This window comes from Microchirus variegatus, assembly GCF_963457635.1.
Source record: "Microchirus variegatus genome assembly, chromosome: 1".
NCBI classification, from domain to species: Eukaryota; Metazoa; Chordata; class Actinopteri; order Pleuronectiformes; family Soleidae; genus Microchirus; species Microchirus variegatus.
This window is the reverse complement of record NC_139802.1, coordinates 46,054,951-46,079,037: the sequence shown is the minus strand read 5'-3', so window position 1 is coordinate 46,079,037 and position 24,087 is coordinate 46,054,951. Positions and strand designations below refer to the sequence as shown.

Genomic DNA, 24,087 nt, shown 5'->3' with positions numbered 1-24,087 from the left:
GAACTGTTCTCTTGGTCGTTTCTCCCAGAGGAGATGATTTTATCACCTGAGGAGAAAAAAGAAAGATAAATGTGATGAAGTTATGACTCTGACGTTAAACTGAAAACATGAAACAATCATTGATTTACCTTCACACAGCTAACTAACCAGTCATGGAACCAAACCAACAACTTACCTGTCTAAATAATTAACAACTTAACTACCAAGCTCTGCTCCCAAACTGCCAGCTTAACTATCAACCTGCTAACCAGCTTAACTATCAACTAGCTAACCGACTTAACTACCTACCTGCTAAGCAACTAAACTACCAACCGATAACTAACTTAACTACCTACCTGCTAAGCAACTTAACTATCAACCTGCAAACCAACTTAACCACCAACCTGCTAACCAGCTTAACTATCAACCTGCCAACCAGCTTAAATATCAACCTGCTAATGGACTCAACTATTAACCTGCTAACCAGCTTAACTACCAACCTGCTAACAAACTTAACTATATACCTGCTAACCAACTTAACTACCAATCGGCTAACAAACTTAACTATCTACCTGCTAACCAACTGAACTATCTACCTGCTAACAAACCTACCAGCTTAACTATCAACCTGCTTACCAACTGAACTATCAACCTGCTAACAAACTTAACTACCAACCTGCTAACAGGCTAACCACCAACCTGCTAACAAACCTACTAGCTTAACTATCAACCTGCTAACAAACATAACTATTAACCTGCAAACAAACCTACCGACTTAACTATCTTCCAGCTAACCAACGTAACTACCTGCGTTCTTAACTAACTAAACTAACTAATAACCTACCTGTCTAAAACAACTCACTGACCTACTAACCTACCTGTCTGACGTATGTATGTATGTATGTATGTATGTACAGTGTGTGTGCGTGTGTGTGTGTGTGTGTGTGTGTGTGTGTGTGTGTGTGTGTGTGTGTGTGTGTGTGTGTGTGCGCGTGCGTGTGCGTGTGCGTGTGCGCGCGTGCGTGTGTGCGTGTGTTCTCCCCCCGGTTCTCCGCTCTCACCGTGGCCGCTCTCAGGTCGCTGTTCCCCGGTGAAGGGTCGCTTCTTCCTCCCGCTGCTCGCGCTCCTCCCGCCGGCTCTGGTCCTCTGAACTTCTTCCGGAGAACCACGCAGGACACTCCGTCCTCCTGTCGAACCGTCGCCACGGTGTTGACGAGCCTCTTGAAGAGTTCTCGGTTCCGGTCTCGGTCCACGTTGTTCCGGATGAAGTGGTTGAAGTGAAGGAGCAGCTCGGAGTTTTTGGCCGAGCCTCCGCGGCTGTGGAGGAACAGCAAGACCGCGTCCTGACTCAACTCCGCGGCCATGGTCCTCCTGGTCCTGGTCCTGGTCCTCCTGGTCCTGGTTCTCCTGGTCCTGGTTCTCCTGGTCCTGGTTCTCCTGGTCCTGGTTCTCCTGGTCCTGGTTCTCCTGGTTCTCCTCCTCTCTCGGTGTAAAACTCTAAAGTTCGGCGGTTGTTTCTCTGCTGTCACACAGGAGTGAAGCCCCGCCCACTGTGGCCTCACCTGAAGCTGCATTCCATCAGGTGACCCGGATGTTTGTGGATGACGTAAACACACTCATTTGCATAATTCATTAATTCATGTTTTTACTTTATTTTTGTTCGTACTTTGACAATTTTAGGTTTTACTTTAAATGGAAAGAATGGATTTTTATTTTTATTTTATTTTTTAGGCTCCTATAACAAGAATGAATAATCCTAAAAATATAAAATGTTTTAAATAAAAATAAATTAAACACATTTTAAGTGTTTTACAGCTCATTAAAGATAAGGTTTGTCCTGTGGTTTCCAACATAGGGGTTGGGACCCCAGGTGAGGTCAGGAGACACTAAGGCAGGGTCCATGAGTAAATGTAAAATTATTGCAAATTTAAGAGACGTGTTGATATATATATATAAAAAAAGAGGAAATTATGAGATTAAATTAATTTGCCACTGGCTGTTAGTGTATTTTACTCTTTTTTTTCAGAATAAAAGCTCTGAATTCTGCATGATTTTGTCATTTATGTGAGGAAAAGAAACATTTGAATAGAAAAAAATGTAATTAAAAATTGTGTGTGTGTGTGTGTAGACAACCTAGGACACGATCATAAAGCAAATACAAAATACTTTTATTTTTGCAACAAACAAAATAAACCAAACCAGGCAGAGCAGTTTTTTTTTATCCATTCGTCCTTCGTTCGAAGCAAACGTTGAATTAAATTCAACGAGAAATGTCTGAGATTCTCTGTTGTGACGCTGAAAATCATAAACTATTATAAACCGTATAATAAAATAAAATGTTTAAAAAAACGTGGTCAGTGAGAAGAGAAGCTGTGACGTCTGTGAGAGTGAAAAACCTTTTGAATTATACAATAAATATTGATCCTTAAAGAGCAGGGAAACAAAATGGCTGCCGCTAAATCCTGATGGAATGAAAATGACAAAAACTGTTGTGTAGAATTGTGATTTAACAGAGGACGAAAAAAGAAAATGGTGCAACTTCACTTTAATAATAAAAGTTGAATATTGATTGTTGTTGATCGTCATGTGACCACGGCATGATGGAGGTCAGGGGTCAAACTCAGGGGGCCGATAGTGAGTGGACAATATGAGTCTATAAAAAATAACATCACGTGATATTGCACTTACAATATTTAAAATACGTGTTTGTTTTCATACGTATATAAAAACACATTTATGATTTAAATGAATAATAATAAAAACAGCAAAAACTGGCGTCGGGCCACATGTGACCCGTGGACCACGACTTTGAAACCTCTAAAAAAAATGTTTTCCCTTAAATAAACTTTTCGGTTCACTTTTTGCAACCGTGAAAAAGATAATCTTAAAGAATTAGTGCCATCTAGTGGTGAGACTGCAGACTGCAGCTCCTGCGCTCACCATGTTCAGATTTGGTATCTTTTCTTTTTTTTAATGCATATTTGTGTAAAACATCATGGATATAAAATGTAGTGAAACATATAAATCACAGAAGAAGAAGAAGAAGCCGAATGAACTTTCATGGTTCAGTGAAAAAAACCTGTTAGCAAAGATGCTAAAAGTGCTACGAGCTGCAGTCTAGTTCCAGTGAGCGACAGTGATGCTGTTTTGGTGTTCACTCGCTCTTTAGTGAGTTCGTGTGTTTGAGAAACCGCCTCCTTCTTCCTGCTCTCGCGTGATGTTTGGACTTCCTGTGAAAGCACAGTCAGGGTTGTTTGAGGAGGAAAATTACAGTTCCTTAAGTTCACGCGACGTGAAAACTGTAGGATCTGAGTGAGGACAGACGTCACAAAAGCAACCTCCGGGTTAGACGTTGCTCAGTTGGAGCTCTGAGCTTTGATCGTAGCAGAACTCTCCATCATCTTCTCCATCATCTTCTCCATCATCTTCTTCTTCATCATCTTCTTCATGTTCTTCTTCTTCTTCTGCCCGATGCACTGTTGTTGTTTTCCCGTCCTCTACACTGAACCCAAACGAGAAGATCATCGCACAGATTTTAAGTCCCCGATTCTGGTCGCAAGAATTCCAAATTCAAGCTGCTCTGGAACAGATTGCAAAGCCACGCGAGAAGTCAGAGGTCATCACGAGATCTCGTTGGCAAGAAGATCTGAACTCGATGAACTCTCGTTGGATCTCCTGACCTTGAACTCTCGTTGGATCTCCTGGCGATTAACTCTTGTCTGATCTCCTGACAATGAACTCTCGTTGGATCTCCTGACCTTGAACTCTCGTTGGATCTCCTGGCGATGAACTCTTGTCTGATCTCCTGACAATGAACTCTCGTTGGATCTCCTGACCTTGAACTCTCGTTGGATCTCCTGACGCTGAACTCTCGTCTGATCTCCTGACGTTGAACTCTCGTTGGATCTCCTGACGTTGAACTCTCGCCTGATCTCCTGACGTTGAACTCTCGTCGTATCTCCAGACGTTGAACTCTCGTCTGATCTCCTGACGTTGAACTCTCGTCGGATCTCCTGACGTTGAACTCTCGTCTGATCTCCTGACGTTGAACTCTCGTCTGATCTCATGACGTTGAACTCTCGTCTGTTCTCCTGACATTGAACTCTCGTTGGATCTCCTGACGTTGAACTCTCGTTGGATCTCCTGACGTTGAACTCTCGTTGGATCTCCTGACGATGAACTCTCGTTGGATCTCCTGACGTTGAACTCTCGTTGGATCTCCTGACCTTGAACTCTCGTTGGATCTCCTGACGTCGAACTCTCGTCAGATCTCCTGACGTCGAACTCTCGTTGGATCTCCTGACGTTGAACTCTCGTTGGATCTCCTGACGTTGAACTCTCGTCTGATCTCCTGACGTTGAACTCTCGTTGGATCTCCTGACGTTGAACTCTCGTCTGATCTCCTGACGTTGAACTCTCGTTGGATCTCCTGACGTTGAACTCTCGTCTGATCTCATGACGTTGAACTCGTCTGATCTCCTGACGTTGAACTCTCGTTGGATCTCCTGACGTTGAACTCTCGTCTGATCTCCTGACGTTGAACTCTCGTTGGATCTCCTGACGTTGAACTCTCGTCTGATCTCATGACGTTGAACTCGTCTGATCTCATGACGTTGAACTCTCGTCTGATCTCCTGACATTGAACTCTCGTTGGATCTCCTGACGTTTAACTCTCATTTAATCTCCTGACGTTGAATTCTCGTTGGATCTCCAGACCTTGAACTCTCGTTTAATCTCCAGACCTTGAACTCTCGTCGGATCTCCTGACCTTGAACTCTCGTTGGTTCAGACCTTGAACTCTCGTTGGATCTCCTGACGTTGAAACACGTTTATTTTTACTTCACGTATGAATCCTGCATAGTGTGAACAGAGGCCGCTTAAGCTCCTCCTCCTTCATGTAAAACACCTACAGTCTCGTCGCCGTCACTTCCTGTCTCTCACCTCCACGCGTGACAGTGACGTCACAATGACGTCACAGTGGTGGACCTGACCGGGTGGGCGGGGCCTGCAGTTACAGATTGCGAAAGCAGCGACGACGGCGGCGGCGGCGTAAACGAAGACGAGCAGGTCACGAAGCCCGGCAGCGAGAACGGACTCGCCCTGGACAAACCGTGAGCCGCGGCCAGCTCCGCCGGAACGTTCTCCGCCAGCTGTTTCAGTTGCTCCTCCCCCTGACGCGCGAGGTCGTCCAAGAGCCGCCGGCGAATCAGGAGCGAGGGTTTGGTGCTGACAAAGTGCCGGTAGTCCGCGAGCTGCGCTTCGCTGAGGTAACGGGACAGGATGGACTGGACCACCCGCTGCCTCCGGTCCAGGTTTTCCTTCAGCTCCCAGGCGTCTTCGGTTTGACGGAGCAGCAGCGAGCGTTTGCGACGGAGAGACGCCTGAGGACGAGGACACGGAGACGCCGTTAACATCAATACAGAAATCAGGATGTAAATCAGTTGAATATGTTATTATTATTATTATATGATATTTGGCTTCTTTCTAGTAAGTTGTTAAGTTGTCGGTAAACAGGATCGACAACAACTTCCTGTTTCAGTATAAAGATAAAAAATGATTTAAAATTTCAAAATAAAAGCCACAGAAATGTACTTTGAGTAAACTTCTTGTTTAAACTTCATCCTCCATTTTTAAAAAGCACAAAGACAGATTATTATTAGTGTCGCAGGTGCGAGCCAAATACATACAAATGACTTTACTGCCACCTAGTGGCCACATTGCAGCACTGCAGCCAACATGAACCAGGACAGGGAACGTTTTTTAACCTCTTTTATTCGTATTTATGTGACATAAATAAATAAATAATAAAGTAAATAAAGACACCGAGCCGAGGCAGAAACAGGATTTTCTTTCAATCCCGTTTCCACGTGGAATTTGATCGCCGTGCTGCGACTGTACGACGTCGCAGGTGAGAGTCTGCTCACGTTAATGATCGATCGGTGAATTCAATGCAGTCGTTCGCCGACGTCAGATGAATTTATTACAGTTTACGGTGAGACGGTGAACAGATAAGAGGACGACGCGGTGAACATTAACAGAGTCTTTGACTCAGCAGATTCACACCTGCACTGACAGTGATATCAAAGCCTCACCTTCTCCTCGGCCTCGTCCTCCTCCGTCAGCTCCTCTGAGTCCACGGCGAACAGCGAGCGGTCGATCCTCGACAGACGACTGCACAGAGACAGGAGGAGGTTCACGATCCTCTCCAGATCTCCTGAAAACAACAACAACAACAGTCAACGTTAGCTCAAACACTCTTAACTAGGTACAAAGACTAAGAAAGACTCTTAACTAGGTCTTAACCAGGTACAAAGACTAAGGTAGACTCTTAACCAGGTACAAAGACTAAGGTAGACTCTTAACTAGGTCTTAACCAGGTACAAAGACTAAGGTAGACTCTTAACTAGGTACAAAGACTAAGGTAGACTCTTAACTAGGTACAAAGACTAAGGTAGACTCTTAACTAGGTACAAAGACTAAGGTAGACTCTTAACTAGGTACAAAGACTAAGAAAGACTCTTAACTAGGTCTTAACCAGGTACAAAGACTAAGGTAGACTCTTAACCAGGTACAAAGACTAAGGTAGACTCTTAACCAGGTACAAAGACTAAGGTAGACTCTTAACCAGGTACAAAGACTAAGGTAGACTCTTAACTAGGTACAAAGACTAAGAAAGACTCTTAACTAGGTCTTAACCAGGTACAAAGACTAAGGTAGACTCTTAACCAGGTACAAAGACTAAGGTAGACTCTTAACCAGGTACAAAGACTAAGGTAGACTCTTAACTAGGTCTTAACCAGGTACAAAGACTAAGGTAGACTCTTAACTAGGTCTTAACCAGGTACAAAGACTAAGGTAGACTCTTAACTAGGTCTTAACCAGGTACAAAGACTAAGAAAGACTCTTAACTAGGTCTTAACCAGGTACAAAGACTAAGGTAGACTCTTAACTAGGTCTTAACCAGGTACAAAGACTAAGGTAGACTCTTAACTAGGTACAAAGACTAAGGTAGACTCTTAACTAGGTACAAAGACTAAGGTAGACTCTTAACCAGGTACAAAGACTAAGGTAGACTCTTAACTAGGTCTTAACCAGGTACAAAGACTAAGGTAGACTCTTAACCAGGTACAAAGACTAAGGTAGACTATTAACTAGGTACAAAGACTAAGGTAGACTCTTAACCAGGTACAAAGACTAAGGTAGACTCTTAACTAGGTCTTAACCAGGTACAAAGACTAAGAAAGACTCTTAACTAGGTCTTAACCAGGTACAAAGACTAAGGTAGACTCTTAACTAGGTCTTAACCAGGTACAAAGACTAAGGTAGACTCTTAACCAGGTACAAAGACTAAGGTAGACTATTAACTAGGTACAAAGACTAAGGTAGACTCTTAACTAGGTCTTAACCAGGTACAAAGACTAAGGTAGACTCTTAACTAGATCTTAACCAGGTGCAAAGACTAAGGTAGACTCTTAACTAGGTACAAAGACTAAGGTAGACTCTTAACCAGGTACAAAGACTAAGGTAGACTCTTAACTAGGTACAAAGACTAAGGTAGACTCTTAACCAGGTACAAAGACTAAGGTAGACTCTTAACTAGGTCTTAACCAGGTACAAATACTAAGAAAGACTCTTAACTAGGTCTTAACCAGGTACAAAGACTAAGGTAGACTCTAAACTAGGTACAAAGACTAAGGTAGACTCTTAACTAGGTACAAAGACTAAAGTAGACTGTTAACCAGGTAGTGACAGTAAAAAGAGTCATTTAAGAGAATCCAAAGGTGATTTGAGGACCAGGCCTGTGAGCTCTTCTTCTTCTTCTGTCAGTTTTAAAGGTATCACTGTTACATATCGTAGCTTTAATGTGATCAGATTAGCGTCTTTGTACCGATGAACATGTTGTACTTGTCCTTCTCGTTAGCTTTGAGTTTCTCCTGCACCAGAGCTTCCATGTCGTCGCCCAGCGCCTGGTGACGCTGCTGTTCCTCACACAGCGACTCCTTCTCCTGCTGCAGAGCCTCCACGCTGCTCCTCAGCGCCTCACACAGCTCCACCTAGAGGACAGGAAGAGGAGGCGTGGTCAATTTTGTTTCAAAGTACTATGAATTTATGTCTATAATGATATTAATAATACATGTGAGTGATTAAATGTTCCCTAACCTTTATGGTGTTGATGTCTTCTTCATCCATGTTGGTCTCTGTTTCTCCGTCTGTCATTGACCCTGATGCAGAATCACAGACGCCATCTTGGATCCTAAGAAGAAAACAAGTGTTTTATTTCTGCCTTCATATAACACTAGTGCAGTGGCCGTAGGAAGTATGAATTACTATAGTGGGAGCTGAAGAAGATGTTTTCAAAAATTCATTAAAATTCTTCCTTAACAGATATGCAAATATTTTCAACAGATCCTTGTTCAGGGCGATACTGACTATTATGATGGTGAATTTCAAGTCATTCCGAGATACTTTTTGTTTTTGTGAAGAAAGTCAGCTCACTGTGAAAGTGCATCAGGGCAAATTGATAATTTCCTGATTTTCAAAAATTCATTAAAATTATTCCTTAAGACATTTGAGAATATTTTCAACGGATCCTTGTTCAGGACGATGCTGACTATTATGATGGTGAATTTCAAGTCATTCCGAGATACTTTTAGTTTTTGAGAAGAAAGTCAGCTCACTGTCAAAGTGCATCAGGGCAAATGGATCATTTCCTGATTTTCAAAAATTCATTAAAATTATTCCTTAACAGATATGCAAATATTTTCAACAGATCCTTGTTCAGGGCGATGCCGACTATTATGATGGTGAATTTCAAGTCATTCCGAGATACTTTTTGTTTTTGAGATTAAAGTCAGCTCACTGTCAAAGTGCATCAGAGCAAATGGATAATTTTCTGATTTTCAAAAATTCCTTAAAAAAAATCCTTAAAAGATTTGCAAATATTTTCAACGGATCCTTGTTCAGGGCGATGCCGACTATTATGATGGTGAATTTCAAGTCATTCCGAGATACTTTTTGTTTTTGTGAAGAAAGTCAGCTCACTGTCAAAGTGCATCAGAGCAAATGGATCATTTCCTGATTTTCAAAAATTCCTTAAAAAAAATCTTTAAAAGATTTGCAAATATTTTCAACAGATCCTTGTTCAGGGCGATGCCGACTATTATGACGGTGAATTTCAAGTCATTCCGAGATACTTTTTGTTTTTGAGATTAAAGTCAGCTCACTGTCAAAGTGCATCAGAGCAAATGGATCATTTCATGATTTTCAAAAATTCATTAAAATTCTTCCTTAAGACGTTTGCAAATATTTTTAACGGATCCTTGTTCAGGGTGATGCCGACTATTATGATGGTGAATTTCAAGTCATTCCAAGATACTTTTTGTTTTTGAGATTAAAGTCAGCTCACTGTCAAAGTGCATCAGGGCAAATGGATCATTTCCTGATTTTCAAAAATTCCTTAAAAAAAATCTTTAAGAGATTTGCAAATATTTTCAACAGATCCTTGTTCAGGGCGATGCCGACTATTATGACGGTGAATTTCAAGTCATTCCGAGATACTTTTTGTTTTTCAGATTAAAGTCAGCTCACTGTGAAAGTGCATCAGGGCAAATGGATCATTTCCTGATTTTCAAAAATTCCTTAAAAAAAATCCTTAAGAGATTTGCAAATATTTTCAATAGATCCTTGTTCAGAGCGATGCCGACTATTATGATGGTGAATTTCAAGTCATTCCGAGATACTTTTTGTTTTTGTGAAGAAAGTCAGCTCACTGTCAAAGTGCATCAGGGCAAATTGATAATTTCCTGATTTTCAAAAATTCATTAAAATTATTCCTTAAGCGTTTTGCAAATATTTTTAACGGATCCTTGTTCAGGGCGATGCCGACTATTATGATGGTGAATTTCAAGTCATTTCGAGATACTTTTTGTTTTTGAGAAGAAAGTCAGCTCACTGTCAAAGTGCATCAGGGCAAATGGATCATTTCCTTATTTTCAAAAATGCATTAAAATTATTCCTTAACAGATATGCAAATATTTTCAACAGATCCTTGTTCAGGGCGATGCCGACTATTATGATGGTGAATTTCAAGTCATTCCGAGATACTTTTTGTTTTTGAGATTAAAGTCAGCTCACTGTCAAAGTGCATCAGGGCAAATTGATAATTTCCTGATTTTCAAAAATTCATTAAAATTATTCCTTAAGCGTTTTGCAAATATTTTTAACGGATCCTTGTTCAGGGCGATGCCGACTATTATGATGGTGAATTTCAAGTCATTTCGAGATACTTTTTGTTTTTGAGAAGAAAGTCAGCTCACTGTCAAAGTGCATCAGAGCAAATGGATCATTTCCTTATTTTCAAAAATGCATTAAAATTATTCCTTAACAGATATGCAAATATTTTCAACAGATCCTTGTTCAGGGCGATGCCGACTATTATGATGGTGAATTTCAAGTCATTCCGAGATACTTTTTGTTTTTTGAAGATGCACAGCTGTGTTCTGTTGTACCTTCTCTGGCCACCAGGTGTCAGTATTGTCCAACCTCACATACTGGTGGAAGCCAACCTCTTTTTTTTTTCTCACATTAAAGCGACTCCGACTGACTCTAGGATCAGTGAATAATGTTTGTCGACGACGACAAAATGTGAGGGGGAAACTGATCATGTTTCTTTTCTCTCTTCGCTGAGTCTTCATTCTCACGTCGAAAACTGGAAAAATGTTTCCACCGCAGTGGAAACACTCGCCGAGAACGGCTGATCAGGTTGGTCCAGTCCGTCCTGTCCTTTCTAATCACGCCAATAACTTCCAGTCAACAACACCCGAGGTTCCACAGCTGTGAAACAACAACAGCAGCAGAAACACAGACTCTACAAACAGGTGTTGATTTGTTTGACCGGGTTGAGATTTGACACCAGAGAATAAAGATTAGCTCCTTAAGTACTTGAGGTCATTATATGAAATAACCCCAGTGATGGAGGAGGATTTTTTTCTCTTTAAATCATTAGTGGATGATTGTTTGTCTTTCCAGAGGAAAACATTCCTTTCCTTGAAACATGACGTCCACGGACAAACAAACCCGAGCGTAGTGAAGATGTTGCTGACTTTAAAAAAACGTGTTGTGTTTCTGTGTCGACAGATAAGAGACCGAGTGAGTCAGCGAAGCACAAACCTCTTCTTTATCTTCGTCACCTTTGTGTTATTTTAAGGACTTTAAATGACGATAAGTCAGAGAGGAAGCTGCTCTTTTAGAAACACGTCCGTCACGTTTCTGCTGAAATCTCTGACATTTTCTTATCCAAACGACGTCAAACACAGATCACTGATCAGTTGAGTAACACAAGGTCGTAGTTACCTGTCGTCCAACCGGTGCCACTGGGATCTATCGACCAATCTGCTGCGAGGAAAGATCTCAGTCATGAGCTCCACGGTGGATTTAGTGCCCCACGTGTCCAGCAGGGGCAGCAGAGAGCTGTCCTGCAACACCTGCACCAAAGGAAAGAAGAGTTACCATAGAAGGTACAAAGACTATGGTAGACTCTTAACCAGGTACAAAGACTAAGGTAGACTCTTAACCAGGTACAAAGACTAAGGTAGACTCTTAACCAGGTACAAAGACTAAGGTAGACTCTTAACCAGGTACAAACACTAAGGTAGACTCTTAACTAGGTACAAAGACTAAGGTAGACTCTTAACTAGGTACAAAGACTAAGGTAGACTCTTAACCAGGTACAAAGACTAAGTTAGACCCTTAACCAGGTACAAAGACTAAGGTAGACTCTTAACCAGGTACAAAGACTAAGGTAGACTCTTAACCAGGTACAAAGACTAAGGTAGACTCTTAACCAGGTACAAAGACTAAGGTAGACTCTTAACCAGGTACAAAGACTAAGGTAGACTCTTAACCAGGTACAAAGACTAAGGTAGACTCTTAACCAGGTACAAAGACTAAGGTAGACTCTTAACCAGGTACAAACACTAAGGTAGACTCTTAACTAGGTACAAAGACTAAGGTAGACTCTTAACTAGGTACAAAGACTAAGGTAGACTCTTAACCAGGTACAAAGACTAAGTTAGACCCTTAACCAGGTACAAAGACTAAGGTAGACTCTTAACTAGGTACAAAGACTAAGGTAGACTCTTAACCAGGTACAAACACTAAGGTAGACTCTTAACTAGGTACAAACACTAAGGTAGACTCTTAACTAGGTACAAAGACTAAGGTAGACTCTTAACTAGGTACAAAGACTAAGTTAGACTCTTAACTAGGTACAAAGACTAAGGTAGACTCTTAACCAGGTACAAACACTAAGGTAGACTCTTAACTAGGTACAAACACTAAGGTAGACTCTTAACTAGGTACAAAGACTAAGGTAGACTCTTAACTAGGTACAAAGACTAAGGTAGACTCTTAACCAGGTACAAACACTAAGGTAGACTCTTAACCAGGTACAAACACTAAGGTAGACTCTTAACTAGGTACAAACACTAAGGTAGACTCTTAACTAGGTACAAAGACTAAGGTAGACTCTTAACTAGGTACAAAGACTAAGGTAGACTCTTAACCAGGTACAAAGACTAAGTTAGACCCTTAACCAGGTACAAACACTAAGGTAGACTCTTAACTAGGTACAAAGACTAAGTTAGACCCTTAACCAGGTACAAAGACTAAGGTAGACTCTTAACTAGGTACAAAGACTAAGGTAGACTCTTAACCAGGTACAAAGACTAAGGTAGACCCTTAACTAGGTACAAAGACTAAGGTAGACTCTTAACTAGGTACAAAGACTAAGGTAGACTCTTAACTAGGTACAAAGACTAAGTTAGACTCTTAACCAGGTACAAAGACTAAGGTAGACTCTTAATTAGGTACAAAGACTAAGGTAGACTCTTAACCAGGTACAAAGACTAAGGTAGACTCTTAACCAGGTACAAAGACTAAGGTAGACTCTTAACTAGGTCCAGAATCCTCACCAGTTTCCGGGCCAGCTTCTCCACTCGTTGCTCCTCAGACGTCTTCTCCCTCTTGGGCAGGGATTTGTACTCGAGACCAAAGCTTTCCTTGGTGGTGGTGTGAGTGTTGATGGAGGACAGAGGAGGAGGAGGAGGAGGAGGAGGAGGAGGAGGAGGAGGAGGAGGAGGTGGAGGAGGAGGGAGGACAAAGGATGAAGGAAACAGTGTCGGGGAGGAGAGGGAGGACTTTCTGGTGGAAACGCTGGAGATGTTCAAATATTCTGAGCTTGGACTGAAGACAGAGACAAAACAGTCAAAATCAGGCAAATGGTGAAGATCTGAACTTTAAACACAAACACAGGATAACAAACCTGTCCTCAGAGTGAGATCCAGGTTCTTCCTCCAGCTCGACGGGAGGAGGAGGAGGAGGAAGAGGGAAGTCGTCCAGGATGCTCGTCTCTCTGATTGGAGGAGGTGGAGGCGACGGAGGAGGAGGAGCAGGATTGTGGAGGAAGACCTCGTCAAAGTCCTCCTGAGACCGAGCCTTGGAAGGTTGGTCACTGCAGCTGGAGAGGCTGGACTCTGAGATCCTCAGTGAGGACAGGTGACGGACGGACAGGTGGAGGGACGGGGACAGAAGAGTGTCCTTGCCGTCCGTCCTGTTTGTTGTGGACGTCTCTGACAGGTTCTCTGAACTGTAGACGTCCGCCTCGGCGTCCTCTAAGACGTCGGCGTCACTCAAGGTGCATCTCGTCTCTTCGTTTGTCTCCGGGTTTTCGCGGACGCCGTCACTCGAGCCCGGGAAGGCGATGGCGTCCAGGTTGGCCAGACTCAGCCTCTCGCTGGGCTGCCACTCAGCGTCGCCTCCGCCAGGTGTCGCCGCGGGGGAGAAGGGACACGGGAGACCGACGGACGCCGCCAAGGTGGAGGTGCTGTGGGCTCGTGGGCGCTCGCCGTTCCTTTGACGCTCTCTACGAGCGACGGGAGCGACGAAGGAGGAGGAGGAAGAGGAGGAGGAGCCGAGGTCTGGAGATGATGCTGAAGGCTGGATGGAGTTAACGTTCTGGGACAGATGAGGATGGACGAGGTTCTCCGACACCTGAGAGTCTGCAGATCTGTCAGAGAGGAACATCGTGAGATGTTTATATTCAGACGTTTGTTTGGTTATTTACGACTGGATACTGGAACGTTCTCGTCAGGATCCAGGTCCTGAACTTTGAACTCCATGTTTAACGTATGAAGACTTGACCCAAGGCAATGTCTCCATTGGTCTTTGTCCATTTGCCACTAGGAGGCGCCCTCTCCCTCTCTCTGAACTGTCCTGCGATTGGCCACTTTCTCCCGTCACAGCCCACATTTCCCTAAAGCTGTATCTGTAGTCTATAGCACAGGTGTCAAACTGCCGGCCCGTGGGCCATATGCGGCCCGCCAATCGCTTCTATGCGGCCCCTCCCACTTAATATCATGTTATAATGAAAACATGACCTACGACCTCACCGTTAGCTGAGGCTCAGCTGCCAGCGAGGTGACACAATAATATATGTTTGTTAGCAATGTTAGCAAAGTTGTCCAAACGTTTTGCGGATTCAAAAACGGTGCGACTACGGCAACCCATTCGCCACGATACAGGAAGTGTCCTATAACTTCAGCATAGATCGAGTTCCACCAAATTTCCCGAAACTTGGTGGGAAGACCATGGCGTCAACTCAACAGGAAGTCGGGCTTTTTGGATTTTGGCCGTCCATTTTGGCGATTTCTGAATCTAAGTATCTACATTTCTACAAATCTACATAGGAGCAATGATAGCATAATTGTCAAAGGATTTTGCAGATTCAAAACGGCGTGACCATGGCAACGCCTGGCGAATTTCGGCCATTCGCTCCGATACAGGAAGTGCCCTATAACATCGGTATAAATTCCACCAAATTTCCCGAACCTCGGCGGGAAGACCATGGCCTCAACTCAACAGGAAGTCGGCTTTTTTAAATTTTTGCCGTCCATTTTGGCGATTTGTGAATCTATGTACGTTTCTACAAATCTACGTAGGAGCAATGTTAGCATAATTGTCAAAAGGTTTTGCGGATTCAAAACGGCATGACCATGGCTAACCTTGGCGACTTTTGACCATTCACCCCGATACAGGAAGTGCCGTATAACTTCGGCATAGATTGAGTTCCACCTAATTTCCTGAAACTTGGTGGGAAGACCATGGCGTCAACTCAACAGGAAGTCGGCCTTTTTTAATTTCTGCCATCCATTTTCGCAATTTGTGAATCAGTTTGTGAATTTGACAAAATTATCGAAAGGTTTTGCGGATTGAAAACGGCATGACCATGGCAAACCTTGGCGAATTTCGAACATTCGCCAAATTCCACCAAATTTCCCGAACCTCGGGCGGTCGGCCTTTTTGAATTTTGGCATCAATTTTGGTGATCTGCACCCTACGTAAATGAGCTCATCAAAAAGTTGTCGAAGGTTGTTTTTTTCCCCCCACTTTTTTGTTCTCTAGGCCGGCCCCTTATTGACCACACCCCCAGGTCATTTGACTGACACCCCTGCTCTAGAGTCAGATCAGATCAGTCTGTGTTTGTGATTCTATGATCAGATTCTTAGGTCAAACCTCGGTCAGTGATGGATTCATGTTCCAGACACGACACAGATCCATATAAACACACAGAATTCCTCACGTGACCTTTGACCTCCACACTTTGAGAAGAGACTTATTTAAGAGTTTCAAGTGAATAAATCTCTGAGGACTAAAGTTGGTATTTGGTTTATTTTTCTGTCTCCACTTCCTTACATTCCTCAGTTCCTCCCTCTCTGACTCCTCCTGACTTTTACACTCACTCCCTGACCTCCTTATCTCTGTCTTTACCACATTCAATGCAATATATATGTGACTCCCTTGTCTCCTTTCCTTCCCTCCGTCGTTCCCTATCACTTTCCACCTGTTTCACTGTTCACTGACAGATTTCCTTTCCCCTCTACAACCTAAAAGAAGACATGTGAGGGACATGTGAGGACATGTGAGAACATGTAAAGACATGTGAGGACATGTGAGGACATGTGAGAACATCTATGGACATGTGAGGACATGTAAAGACATGTGAGGACATTTGAGAACATGTGAGGACATGTCTGACCATGTGAGGACATGTGAGGACATGTGAGAACATCTATGGACATGTGAGGACATGTGTGGACATGTGAGAACATATGTGGACATGTGAGACCATCTGTGGACATGTGAGGACATGTGAGGGACATGTGTGGACATATGTGGACATGTGTGGACATGTGTGGACACGTGTGGACATGTGAGGACATGTGAGGACATGTGTGGACATGTGAGGACATGTGAGAACATCTGTGGACATGTGTGGACATGTGAGGACATCTGTGGACATGTGAAAACATCTGTGGACATGTGAGGACATGTGAGTACATGTGTAGATATGTGTGGACATGTGAGGACATCTGTGGACATGTGAGGACATATGTGGACATGTGAAAACATCTGTGGACATGTGAAAACATCTGTGGACATGTGTGGACATGTGAGGACATGTGAAAACATCTGTGGACATGTGAGGACATCTGTGGACATGTGAGGACATGTGAGGACATCTGTGGACATGTGAGGACATCTGTGGACATGTGAGGACATGTGAGGACATCTGTGGACATGTGAGGACATGTGAAAACATCTGTGGACATGTGAAAACATCTGTGGACATGTGTGGACATGTGAGGACATGTGAAAACATATGTGGACATGTGATGACATGTGTGGACATGTGAGGACATGTGTGGAACTGTTTGGACATGTGAGGACATGTGTGGACATGTGAGGACATCTGTGGAAATGTGAGGACATGTGTGGGACAGTACCTGTCCTCAGCTCCAGCTTCATTGACCAGCAAACCAAACGTCCTGACGTCTGCTGCAGAGAAATCCTGGAACACACAGACACACAAGTGTGGATTATTGTCCACTTCAAACAGAGAGTCGCCCCCTGCTGGTGATTCCATACATATTGAGACTCCTGCTTCAGGAGAACATTCTTGGCTGACTCTTATCTCAGCGTCTCATCAGAGAAACTCTTAAAATGTAAAAATAAATCCAGACTGAGTCACATGATCAAAGAAGCTCTGAAGAGTCTGATGATTCTCCTCTGAAGTGACTTTGTTCCTTTATTTAAACAAATAAATCGTTTTTGTTTCAAAACCATTTCCAATTCAAAGTCATTATTGTAATAAAAGTGCTTTTGTTAGATTAGGACACTTTTAAATTTGGAAAAAGGCAACGTTAACACGAGCGAATCCAAGACAGAACAGAACAAACGAGAAAGACCAGAAAATGCTAACAGTGCTACCTTTGAGTCTAGCTAGCTTGTTAAAGCTTTGCTAACTGTGGAACGACAGAGTCCTCATTTACAGTTTTCAGTCAAAAAATACAACAAAGTCAGTGCAGAAAGTCCACTGACAACCTCCAAGTTCACCGCTTTCCAGTTAAGAAGTCGGAAACGCAAACATATCTTTGGTTAGCCTGTTAGCAACAATATACTTTGATTTTTTTTAGTGCTGTCAACGCGCCAATGTTAACGCACGTTAACGCACAACGCGTTTCCATGACGACTGACTGAAAAAAGACGCGCGCGACATCATGTTTACGTGACTCTCGATTGTTAAAACGAGTCGCTAAAGTTATGCTAAACTTTAGTAACAGAGGCACACGTATGGAGTACACAGGTACGCTAACGTTATTTGTTAGCGCTGCTCTTTTCCTTTATTAAGCAGACCGCTCCAGTTCAACTGTAAGCTAACATTAACGGCGCTAACTGGTAAGCGGTGCCTGGACTCCGGTGTCGCGGCACGCAAACATGACGTCATGCGCGTCTATTTCCCGGTCAGTCGTCATGGAAACGCGTCGCGCGCTAACGTTAACGTAGCTGACCGATTTACTGTGAAACAGAAGAGTTGCTAGCGGTAAAAATAGCAGTGTTTGTACGGTCAAAGATTACGACAACAAAACACAAAAGACGAGCAAAGTCCCAGTGAGAAATTGTCGCTAACGGAATGGAACGTGTGTGTAAAGCTGGACTCATGCTACTACTTTTGTTTTGTATGAACTAACAGGTGGAATTAGCCCAAAATCGACCGGATACCTGTTGTTCTTCTCAGAAACCAGAATTTCCTTGAATAGTTTCACGCGACATCATGTTTACGTGACTCTCGATGGTTAAAACGAGTCGCTAAAGTTACGCTAAACTTTAGTAACAGAGGCACACATACGCAGTAGACAGCTACGCTGGTTATTTGTTAGCGCTGCTCTTTTCCTTTAATAAACAGACCGCTCCAGCTCAACTGTAGGCTAACGCTAACGACGCTAATGCAGCTAACGGAGCTAACTGGTAAGCGGTGCCTGGACTCGCGGTGTCGCGTCACACGCGTCTATTTCCCGGTCAGTCGCCACGGAAACGCGTCGCGCGCTAACGTTAACGTAGCTGACCGATTTACTGTGAAACAAAAATACGACAGAAGAGTTGCTAGCGGTAAAAATAGCAGTGTTTGTACGGTCAAAGATTACGACAACAAAACGCAAAAGACGAGCAAAGTCCCAGACGTGTGTGTAAAGCTGGACTCATGCTACTACTTTTGTTTTGTATGAACTAACAGGTGGAAATAGCCCAAAATCGACCGGGTACCTGTTGTTTTTCGTAGAAACCAGAATTTCCTGGCGTCAAAAATGTAGATATCGCAGAAAATCACGAATAGTTTCACAGTTATTCACTGTGTGCACATCTGTGTGGTCCACACTGCATCGTTTTTTTTCCCGCACTAATCTAAAAATTGAACAGTGACACCACCCCATTGTTTAAAGTAGGACGGACTGGACTGTAATGATGTTTATGTGACACATAAATCACTCGGGGAGATAAATCGCAAATTTGTCCTTCGCTGCATTCCTTTAAGATCACTGCAGATGTGTGTATGTCATACATTCTGTACGTGTGTGTGTGTGTGTGTGTGTGTGTGTGTGTGTGTGTGCGCGCGCGGCCGCGAGCTATCTTTGCGTTCATGCACATCGGACATCGCCCAGCCACCGTCCGTCTCTCTGGCACCGCACAGGAAACTCTGAGGATCGGAGGAATTTCCTCTGTGACTCGGGACCAAACGTCCCTTCGTGGAAAAATGTCGTCAAAAAAACTAAACGGTCGGAGCGAAAGCGTCGCGTCTCTTCTTTTCTACGTTTTCAGTCCGAGTCGAAACCATGGCCTGACAGCGTACGGGTGCCGGCGTGTGCCGAACCCGACGCTAACGTCTCACACGGTTACGTTTCGTACAAAGTTATCGCAAAGACACAATGCTGATTTTCTTTGACGTGCTGAGACGCAAAACTGTGTCAAAATAAGCGCTAGCTTTAGCACAGGGTTGTCATTTTCACTGAGAGCCACATTAGCATAATGGTAATAATAATAGAATAAATGTAACTAAATGTAACCAAATATAATAAATTAACTACTCCGTAACATATTGATAAATAACTTTCTGTATTTATTACTTATTTCACTCGTCGCATGATGCATGTACAATGATACACTGCGATCTAGTGGGATGCCGTCACTTTGCGGGTAACGAAATCGCTATGCATTGTGGGAAATGTAGTTTACGATCGACGCACGCCTTAAAGCAGCACAGACCTATTTTAACACAGATTTTTAAGTTACTAATTAATCACTCGCGGGTCACATCTGGAACCCCCGGGCCTTCAGTTTGACACATGTGCTTTAGCCCCATCGAGCAGCTGCGGCTAACGCTTACTTGCAGCGGTAGCCTACTGTGAGCTAACAGCTGTGAGCTAAGTGTTGGGTTGAAGTCGACCAGAAGTCATTCAGAAATCTGCTCCTTTCTCAACGTTAACCAATCAAGGTTAGCATTGGTTTCCCGATGTGTTTGGACACACAGTGAGTTGAGTAAACGATGCATTCGCCGGATCTGCGTTACCTGTAAAGTGTCCATGATCGGGGACGAGCGTGAGCGGAAGTGTTGAGGGGTCATGTGGACCTCCTCGGGTCGCTCCAGCAGATCCTCAGCAGAAGCCGACTTCCCGGTGCCGTGGTTGGACCCGGCTCTCTGCAGAGCCCCACTGAGCTTCCTGGACAGTCCCAGCCTGAAGGGAGGCTCTTGTGGCTCTTTGTCCTGCTTTTGCTGCTGCTGCTCCAGGCCTGAGTCTCCGCTCACAGACTGACTCTGTCGGCTCAGACCTGCTTCGGGACTCGGATCCTGGAAGGTCTTGGTCTGGAGCTCAGGGGGTGAACATGGAGGAGCACTGGGAAGAGAAACCAGGGAAAAAGCCAATCCATGGTTAGCAGCAGCGTGAGTACAGATGCGTCACGACTGACCGATGAGGAAGATTTAGGGTGAATTCCAATTCCTTACTTAATCAATCTCAAAAATGTTCTCCCTCTAGTCCAAGTGCTGTACCAAATCTCAGAAAAATTAAGTTGAGGGTCAAGTTTAAGGGCTGTATCGCCCTCAATATTGAGATTTTCCGAGACCACCCTTGGGAGCAAGCTCTACCTAGAATGCATTGCGTGTTTTCACATAACAAAGATGGCGTCGAAAGCAGAGAAACGAGTACGCTACAAATGAAGTATTTTCTTTGTTAATAGAGATATAAAAATGATCTTAGTTTAGGCCCATATTATGGATTACTGACGTCATTGTTGCGTAACATTTATTTTTATTTTACGATCTTTTGTCAATAGTCGGGCGGTGTGGTTTACTTTTCAATAAGTCGTGGTGTGTGGTAACTGTCAGCTGAATATTTGTATGAGTATCATCTTATAACTAACTGACAACCTAATAACTTGACTGACAAACGGATCAGAATAAATAATCCTGACGTAAATGTCTTCTTCTTCTTCTTCTTTTTTGGAGTTGACAGACTGGACGCAGCTTTGGCGTTATTCTGCCCCCTACAGTCTGAAGACGTATCTGCATTTAAGGGGTGTCCCATTTCTAAGTGACAAAATAACCCTCAACACTTGGTTTTGAGGCCAGTTAAGATTAAGGGTTGAGCTTGAGGGTTAAGATAGGAATTGGAATTGGCCCTTAGTACTCCAGTTCATATCAGTTCTGTTAGCAGGTTCTGGTCTCGTTTACCTCTGTGGAGGCTGAGGTGGAGGCCGTGGGGTCGTGACCCTGCCAGGGTAGTAGAGGTTAGAGTGGTAGTCGCGCAGGTCGGATCCCGGTGGAAGGGTTGAGCAGGAACGCTTCTCAACGGGGAAGATTCGCTCTGGACCGGAGTCCTGGAGCGACAGGAGGCTGGAGGCTGAGGAGAGGCTGAAGGTTTCCGAGTAACTACAGGAGCCTGAGGAGAAGAAGAAGAAGAGAAGAACAACATAAACGATCACCGCTCCGTCGTAGCTTTCCCTTCCGTTTATCCACGCGTCGCCGCCTCGTACCTCGGCCTGGATGGTTGCCGTTGTCAGGCTGCAGATAAGCGCTGCGAGGCCTCGCTCCACTCCTCTGACCTCCATCTTCTCTTTTAGCTCCCCTCTTCCTCTCCATGTACTCGGCCAGAGCGTCGTGCTGAAGCTGACGTAGCTCGGGTCTCGACGTGGCGTTCTGAGACGCGCCGACCCCGACGCGACTCGCTGCAAGTTCAAACATCTTCCGCCGGTCTGCCACACTGGTCTCTGTCAGGGATGTAGCTCATGGTTAGCGACAAAAACAGACTCTTAGGCCCTGTCCCAATACCTCCACTAACCCTACATGTTTGCCCTAACCCTACATTTTTGCCCTAACCCTACATTTTTCCCCTAACCCTACTTTTTTGCCGTAACCCTACATTTTTGCCGTAACCCTACATTTTTGCTGTAACCCTACATTTTTGCCGTAACCCTACATTTTTACCCTAACCCTTCATTTTTGCCGTAACCCTACATTTTTGCCGTAACCCTACATTTTTACCCTAACCCTACATTTTTGCCGTAACCCTACATTTTTACCCTAACCCTTCATTTTTGCCGTAACCCTACATTTTTGCCGTAACCCTACATTTTTACCCTAACCCTACATTTTGCGCGTTCACGTGTAGCTAGGAGCAAGGGAAAATGCGATTTTCCCCTTATAATCAACCCTCAAAATGTAGCTAGCTCTGATGCGGGCTTAAAAAGAAGTGGAAGATGAAATTACCCATGATGCATTGCGAAACAAAGATGGCGGCCACATCTGCCGAGGAACATTTTCGTTGTAATACATTTTCGCAAAAATAAGCACGTTACAATATCGAATTGTGTTGGAAAATGTTGGTTTGATACACATCCAACGGACCGTTGAGCTTTCAACACTAATGTCGGAAAAAAAGTGACGATTTCTGAAAGCAGCTGGCTAACCAGCTAGCGAGCGCCTACCTGCCGAGCGCCCCGAGAGAGCACGCCCGCTGCATGAGCTGCATGACGGGCAAACGCTCTCGAAGCACCCAGCAAACAGCCGCTAGCTAGCTAGCTCTGATACATCTGTGTAGTTTTGTCAGTGTTTTGGATGTTTGTACCGGAATACCATGGACGTGTCAGATTTCGATCACATTCGCGATATAGCGTTTACGAGGACGGAGAAAAACAAACAGCTGGATCCGCCGGCATTTTTCCTGAATGAAAATCGTAGCACGCTCCACTGGTAGAATTATCAACATGTGACGTAGGTTAGCACGTTTGCTATGTTCACTATGCTAATTTGCATGTAGTTATGTCCCAATACCACTTACCTCAACGAGGGGAATTTACGGTTGAGGGTACTCAAAACCAAGGGGACATTTTAAGGGGGAGGTGTTGGGACGGAGCCTAAGTCTAGTGAAAAAGTTGCTTTATTGAGTTATTTTGTATTTACCTCCTCCACGCCTGAAGAGGGCAGCAGTCTCAACATCCGAAACCCCAACCTCATTCAGGTTATCCGGCTCCGAGTACGACCTCTTCTTCTGCTCCGCCATTAGCCGTTTGCGGCCGCAGATGCGCATCACAGCAGGTCCAACCGGCGGAACGCTGGGAAGAGGCGGAGGACTCGGTCCACGGACTTCCGGAGTGACCACGTGACGCTCCTTGGGCGCATGAGGAGATGTTGTGACCAGCGGTGGAGACGTTGGCCTGATGATGACGCCGTGTGGTTTGGGCTTGGTTTTTGGGCCTTTTCTCTCCAGGGAGTGCTGCTTGACGGGGAAAGGAGGAGGTGGAGGAGGAGGCTGCTGGTTGATGGAGGAGGACACAGGAGGAGGAGGAGGAGGAGGAGCTGCAGGTGGAGAACCACCAGAGGAGCTAAAGTCTCTTCGGCTGAAGGAGGTGGAACGAAGGACCTTCGTCTGGGCATCTTTCAAAGAGTCCCGGTAGGATCTGAGTTTAGGTTGGAGACAAGTTTTCAATGTCAGGACTCAGGACTCAGGACTTCAGACTGAACAAACTGACACATGAAACCTGGAAGTATCAGGAAAACTTAGGGTGAAATCCAATTCCTTGCTTAATCCTCAATCTCAAAAATGCTCTCCCTCTAGTCCAAGTTCTGTCCTGATTCTCAGAAAAATTAAGTTGAGGCCAAGTTTAAGGGCTGTTTCGCTCTCAATATTGAGATTTTCCCAAGACCACCTTTGGGAGCAAGGGCTACCCAGAATGCATTGCGTGTTTTGCCATAACAAAGATGGCGCCGAATGCAGCGAAACGAGTACGATACAAATGAAGTATTTTCTTTGTTTATAGAGATATAAAAAGTATCTTAGTTTAGGCCCATATTATGGATTACTGACGTCATTGTTGACGTAACATTTATTACGTCAACATCGGCCGACTATTTGTCAATAGTCGGCCGGTGTGGTTTACGTTTCAATAAGTCGTGGTGTGTGGAGTATCATCTTATAACTAACTGACAACCTAATAACTTGACTGACAAACGGATCGTAATAAATAATCCTGACGTAAATGTGTTCTTCTTCTTCTTCTTTTTTTTTGGAGTTGACAGACTGGACGCAGCCTTTCGCGTTATTCTGCCCCCTACAGTCTGAAGACGTATCTGCATTTAAGGGGTGTCCCATTTCTAAGTGACAAAATAACCCTCAACACTTGGTTTTGAGGCCAGTTAAGATTAAGGGTTGAGCTTGAGGGTTA

General features: G+C 44.1%; 1 protein-coding gene across 1 annotated transcript in view; it reads right to left on the bottom strand.

The window, feature by feature from the left end:
* Nucleotides 1-4,940: 4,940 nt before the first annotated feature.
* The window catches only part of shroom3 (shroom family member 3), a gene marked incomplete at both ends in the record, with an annotated part of 56,666 nt that continues 37,519 nt past the window's right edge, over nucleotides 4,941-24,087 (bottom strand). The window contains 13 exons of the mRNA XM_083910266.1: nucleotides 4,941-5,360; nucleotides 6,072-6,193; nucleotides 7,868-8,033; nucleotides 8,140-8,233; nucleotides 11,332-11,462; nucleotides 12,951-13,082; nucleotides 13,137-13,221; nucleotides 13,301-14,044; nucleotides 16,821-16,885; nucleotides 19,937-20,261; nucleotides 21,098-21,305; nucleotides 21,400-21,633; nucleotides 22,826-23,322. Of these exons, the coding sequence (XP_083766392.1) occupies nucleotides 4,941-5,360; nucleotides 6,072-6,193; nucleotides 7,868-8,033; nucleotides 8,140-8,233; nucleotides 11,332-11,462; nucleotides 12,951-13,082; nucleotides 13,137-13,221; nucleotides 13,301-14,044; nucleotides 16,821-16,885; nucleotides 19,937-20,261; nucleotides 21,098-21,305; nucleotides 21,400-21,633; nucleotides 22,826-23,322 (3,223 nt within the window). The remainder of the gene's footprint in view (nucleotides 5,361-6,071; nucleotides 6,194-7,867; nucleotides 8,034-8,139; nucleotides 8,234-11,331; nucleotides 11,463-12,950; nucleotides 13,083-13,136; nucleotides 13,222-13,300; nucleotides 14,045-16,820; nucleotides 16,886-19,936; nucleotides 20,262-21,097; nucleotides 21,306-21,399; nucleotides 21,634-22,825; nucleotides 23,323-24,087) is intronic.